This window comes from Loxodonta africana, chromosome 2 (assembly GCF_030014295.1).
Source record: "Loxodonta africana isolate mLoxAfr1 chromosome 2, mLoxAfr1.hap2, whole genome shotgun sequence".
Lineage (NCBI taxonomy): Eukaryota > Metazoa > Chordata > Mammalia > Proboscidea > Elephantidae > Loxodonta > Loxodonta africana.
Window position 1 is genome coordinate 211,517,886 of NC_087343.1, and position 6,143 is coordinate 211,524,028.

At 43.1% G+C, this 6,143-nt stretch overlaps 1 protein-coding gene across 1 annotated transcript in view; it reads left to right on the plus strand.

Moving 5' to 3' along the window:
- The window catches only part of SHMT1 (serine hydroxymethyltransferase 1), a 28,764-nt gene that overhangs the window by 11,138 nt on the left and 11,483 nt on the right, over window positions 1-6,143 (plus strand). The window contains exons 2-3 of the mRNA XM_003420665.4: window positions 3,064-3,178; window positions 4,141-4,286. Coding sequence (XP_003420713.1) covers window positions 3,083-3,178; window positions 4,141-4,286 — 242 coding nt within the window. The 5' untranslated portion in view covers window positions 3,064-3,082. The remainder of the gene's footprint in view (window positions 1-3,063; window positions 3,179-4,140; window positions 4,287-6,143) is intronic.

Below are 6,143 nucleotides of genomic sequence, written 5' to 3' on the forward strand. Positions count from 1 at the left end.
CTGAAAATGATTCCCCAATGGTAAATCCAACCCCATTGGACCAGAGGACCTGCTAACAAGTTGGGTGACTTCAGACCTATAACAGAAGCCATCAGCCCAGGGTTTAATTAACAGCACACAAGAGCCATCAGCTCTCCTGCTTCCAGGTCTAAAATCAGCTGGAGCCAAATTAGCAAAAACACTATCTTTTCCCACTGCTTTTACTTCTGTTTCGAAATATTCCTCAACAATGGCAAGGCCAACAACTGACATTTGAGTCAGCAAAACAATTAAAAACAGTGGTACAAGGGAAGAAATAGAGAGCAGATGTTAAAACAGAGATAAAAGCAACATATAACAAGTCTACATTTACCAGAACACACCATAAACTTTTTATTGTCCACCTGGTAGTGGATTAAGGATCCCTGATGGCACGCAGCGGTTAAAGTGCTCTGCTGCTAACCCAAAGGTCAGCAGTTCAAACCCACCAGTCACTCCACTGGAGAAAGACGTGCTTCTGTAAAGGTTTACAGCCTTGGGAATTCTATGGGGCAATTCTACTCTGTGCAACATGGTGGCTATGGGTCCGAATTGACTCCACGACAATGAGTTTGGGGGAGTAGATTGAGTATGGTTGTGTATACTTCCCTAGTAAGGGCATCCAAAAGACTTCAGACCTGCTGAGAGTTTAATACTGCTAGAAGTTTCTCTTTTGATGAAAAGTTAAAACACCAAAATAAATTTTTGATTGGCTTTTGTCTGGAAAACACAGATAATAAGTTTTTGTTGACATCAGTGGTATGGCTTAACATGTCCATAAATAATAGAAATATTCAATAAAAATTAAAAAAAAAAAAGTTGTGTGGTAGATATATTTACAACAATGATAAAAAAAAAAAAATAACTACTGAAGCTGTCTGTACAACCAAACACCTCATGGGATTTGGTTGCTTGGTTTGGAGGTTTAGGGTCATGTTTTGTGGGATATCCCAGTTATTTGGCCTAGTATCATGTTTAGTGTTTCTGTTCTGCCTCCTAGTTCATTACATAGTGCCTTTGGGTCTTAAAAGCTTGCAAGCAGCCATTTAAGGCATAGCAATCGGTCTCTGTTCGCCTGGAACAACAGAGGAAGGATAGTCAGGAATAGGAAGAGGAGATGGACATGTGGCTTTTTTCCTCCTTGAACAACTGCTTTCTTTTCCAGGAGACCAGAGCTGGATGTGCCCAGCTACCATTACTGAACATTTTGATCAAAGATTCTATAGCAGAATCATGATCAAAAGGGGGAAAATGTAAAACCGACTTTCAAATTTTCATGGACTCCAGACTTTCTGGAGCCATGGAGGCTGGATGAACCCTTGAAACTATTGCCCTGAATTAATCTTTAAACCTTAAACCAAAAACAACCCCTGAAGTCTTCTTAAAACCAACCAACCAAACAAACAAAAAGAAATAGTTTAGGTTAGCTGTAAAGAATGCCTTGAGCATTGTGCCCTTTTCAGATCTGTTTACGTGGGATCATATTGACAACAGCAACTGGAAAGATTAGATAGAAACCTTAAGGGGCAGTGAGTTTATGTCAGCGTGGGCGGCAACAACTCAGAAAAGGTAAGAATTTACAACTTGAAGAGTATAATCAACATCACGGAACTGTACCTGTAGAAACTGTTGAATCGGTGTCTGTTTTGCTGTATATATTCTCAGTGACGACAACAAAGATAAATTATAAAAAGTAATGACGCGTTGATACCTACTACAACGTGGGTGAACTTAGAAAACATAATGCTAAATGAGAGAAGCCTATCACAGAGGACCCCATGTTATACGACTCTTTCTATATGAAATGTCCAGATAGATCTATTAAGAAGCAGGTTAGTGGTTGTCTAGAGCTGGGGGATACAGATGTTGAGTGACTACTTGTGGGTATAGGGTTTCTCTTTGGGGTGATGGTTTCTAAAATTAGATTGTGGTGGTCATGGCACAAATCTCTGAATGTACTAAAAACTCCTTGATTGTACCCTTGAATGAGTGAATTTTATGGTATGTGGAGTATGTCTCTATAAAGCTTTTTAAAGAGGAAAAAAATGAGGGGGGACACTTAAAGTGTTGCAAGTAAAGTGAGATAACTTATACATAGTGCCTAGTAGAGGCCTTACGTAGAGCAAAACTCCAGTACTGGTGGCACAGTGGTTAAGAGCTTGGCTGTTAACCAAAAGGTTGGCAGTTCGAATCCACGAGCAGCTCCTTGGAAACCCTATAGGGTAGTTCTACTCTGTCATAGAGGGTCGCTATGAGTCAGAAATGACTCGACAGCAATGGGTTTGGTTTGGCTAGTAGAGGCCTTTCTTAGAGCAAAACTCTGCAGTATACTTTCCCCAAGCCTGGAGAAATGTGCCAAGACTAAGATGAATGTTTTCTTAAATTATAATTTATGAAGTATTACTGGTGGTGATCATATTGCCTGTACCCTGTTCATCATTAACTTGTGTTATCAGCCTAGAAAAGTATCTTGAAAAGTTGCTAAGTACTGAATTTTTAACACTTTGTGGGAACCCGCCTATTCCTGACCTGTGGAATTGCTGTAAGCCCCCAATTCCTTTGTTTAGTCATTTGGCACATATTACTACATGTCTAGTTGTGCTGGGTACTCTGGGAGATTTTTAAAAATCTAACATTCAGTCCCTGCCTTCAAGGAGCTTAAGTTTAATTGGGGAGGTAAGATGTGACCATGAAACGTTTAATTATAAATGCAGTGTTGGCAAGTCCCTTTGATCAGGGGTAAGGTGAGCTGTTGAGAAAAGGGGGTAGCCCTCACACTGAGATGGCCTCACCGGGAGGAGGGTTGTGAGGGGTGAACAGGGCTTGGAGAGATGAGGGTTAGTTCTCATTACTACAGCCATTCAGCGAGGAGGAGCCCAGCATTACACAGAATGGTTTTGCAATAGAACACACTCCTGTTTACCAAGTATTTCCAGGGCAATATTGCAAAATGGGCTGGTAATTTAGCAACTTGGGAAAACCGGTAGGTTGAGGTGAACTTTGGCTATATTTAATGTTGAAAACTACATGTTTTTTTATTTTCAGACAACCTCAGACCAGTGTCATGGCGACTCCCATCAGTGGTGTTCACCAGGATGCCGACCTCTGGGCCTCGCACACTAAGATGCTGGCAGAGCCCCTGAGAGACAATGACATCGAGGTGGGAGTCCTAACACGTGTCTTTAAATTAGAGCCTTTTGTTTACATCTCTGGTTCTAATCACGAATTAACTTTATGAGGGACAGCTTGTAATTATTATAAGAGTGCCAGGTTTAGGGGCAGAGGCTGACGACATGGCTCCATGTTGTTGAAGAGCAGAATTTAAACATCTGTGAGGTCCTACAGCCTGCAGGGCCCCATGCCAGTCAGTGCTTGTGAAGGAATGGGGAGGGAAGGAGGGGAGAGATCACTGCAATTTGACCCTTTCCTAATTTTTTTTTTTTTTTTTAGAGGTCAGAGAGGGTATATCTAGACGCCTGGAAGCATCTTTTGCTTATTTATTTTTTTAACAGCTTTGTTGAGATATAGCTCACATTCCATGCAAGTCTACCATTTAAAATGCACACTTGGATGGTTTTCAGTATATTCATACAGCCGTGCAACCATCACCACAATCAATTGTAGAACATTTCTCATCACCCCAGAAGGAAACTCTGAGCCCATCAGCAGTCCGTTTCCTTTGCCCTTCCAGCCCTGGCAGCCGCCAGCACCTTCTGTCTCTATGTGTTTGCCTAGGCATGTTTTATTTTAAGGAAGGGGCAAGAAGAAGGAATAAGGCTCAAGAAGGCAGAAACTTGATGACACATAGGGATAAAAATGACAGGGTGGTGTAGAATTCGGCAGGAAACTTATTTTAAAGATAATTTTCTCTCAAGTCATTTCGTTTGCTTTGATTCAGTGTCTTCTATTAGTTCTTTCCCTGTTGGTAAAATTTTTCAGAAGATTTATGCTGTTCCTTAAGTGTTACAGAAGTCTTCTTAATTTGGTTATTTGGGTTATGGTTAGCTTCTGAGGGCAAAATATGAATCTATAGTAATGTCTCTTTAGGAAGTTGTGGCTTTGATCAGAACAAAATTTTAAACTAAAAACTCAAATGTTGAGTGTCTGTTTTATCCTCACAAGGTTTACAACATCATTAAGAAGGAGAGTAACCGGCAGAGGGTTGGATTGGAGCTGATTGCCTCAGAGAATTTCGCCAGCCGAGCTGTTCTGGAGGCCCTGGGCTCTTGCTTAAATAACAAATACTCTGAGGGGTACCCAGGCCAGAGGTATGTGTGTGTGTCCGGACTTGGTTTCTCAGATATGCTGCTTTCTACTCCACTCCCGCTTGCTAGCATAACTCTTTTTATTACGCCAGCGTGGGATTCCTCTGATATTCTTGGATCAAATATAAATGCTCAGGTTCTCCATCCCTTTAGGGCTTTCTAGAGTGATAGGCCAGGCTACCCGGAGTGCTGAGCTGCTGGGCCTTTGTCTAGCCTCTATGTTGAAAAGGTCCGGACCCTGGAGTCAGACCGTGGAGGGTGGTTGTTGCTACTCGAGTAACTGAACTGCTGTCAGGAACGGCCAGGAAAAGAAAGGTGATCTCTAGTAGTGGAAAGCATCTCTGCACGATGAATGTTCGGTTGTGTGAATTCAATAGTGATTTTTAGTTAACTCTTTTGCCCTGAGAACCATGATAAGTTGTATTCATTTTTGCCTTTTACAGTCATCAAGCCAAAAAAAATACAGAGCATGAAATATGGTTTTGGCACATTTATTTTTGTCACCAGGACACAGAAGGAACGATCTTACTTGGAGTATAAACTGCCGTTTTATTCTGAGACACCTGTGAAGCACTCTATACAAGGGCTGAGAATCAAGGGGAAGGAATTGTCTTTCTCCTTCACTGAACTGTGTGGTTCAGGGTAGAATTCTCACCTTCCGCACAGGTGACCCAATTCCATTCCGGCCAGCGCACCTCATGCGCAGCCACCAGCCGTCTGTCAGTGGCGGCTTGTGTGTTGCTGTCGTGCTGACCAGGTTTCAGTGGAGCTTCCAGACCGAGACAGACTAGGAAGAAAGGCCTGGTGATCTAAAATCAGCCAGCGAAAACCCTCTGGATCACAGTGGTCCCATCTGGGGCAGCATTTTGTTCGGTTGTGCATGGGATGGGCATGAGCTGAGGGGCTGACTCAATGGCAGCTGAGCGCAGCAGCACTGTGAACAACTTGTGCATTGTCCCTTGAAGAGCTGACCAGATGTTTCCACAACAGATGGCTTCAGACCCTCACAGCAAGGCTGCCAGGCAGCTGGCGCTGTCTCCCATGTCTTCAGTCTGGGGAAGCTGAGGCACACCAGATGAAGTGGCGTCCCGAGGCTGCACAGCACAGGGACCACACAGGGCTCACGCTGCTAGCAGAACCGGGGTTTGAATCCAGATGTTCTCACACCAAATCCCAAACTGCCTGAGGTTCCAGCATATCTAGTCTGTTTTGTAGAAAAGACTTGGACAGTTCCTGGGATTTTTGCCCTGGCCCAGTGAATATGTCTGTAAAGAGGTGAGGTAGGTGATTTGTGGGCCCAGTAAGGTGTTAAAATTGCCGCATGTTTTCTTTTGAGATTTGAGTGTATTCTTTAATCATTGGTAGTGTTTCTCCTCCTCTGTAAGTGCTCAAATGGGGTGGGGGGAGGGGTAGCCACCTTATTGCAAGTGAAGTTAATTTGGAGAACATGATTTACATCCCTGGCCAGAGTCAGGCTTCTTAATCCCTTGCCAGAATGAAATTTCCATACGAGCTCAGAGGCTTAGCACTGGGGAGCTGCTCTAACTTTTTTCAGTATTGCCAACTTGCATCAGTCCAATGCCTTGCTTTTTCCCATTTTACCATCTGTGAAATTGGAATCCATTTTAAAATTGCTGGCAACCAAAAAAAAAAAAAAAAACACCACCAAACCAGTTGCCGTAGAGTGAGTCGATTCCAACTCATGGCAATCTCAAGTATTACAAAATAGAACTGCACTCCAGAAGGTTTTCATGACCGTGAACCTTTTAGAAGCAGATCGCCAGGAGTTTGTTCGCGGGTGCCTCTGGATGGTTTCATACTGCCAGCCGTTTGGTTAGCAGCCAAGCACATTAACCCTCT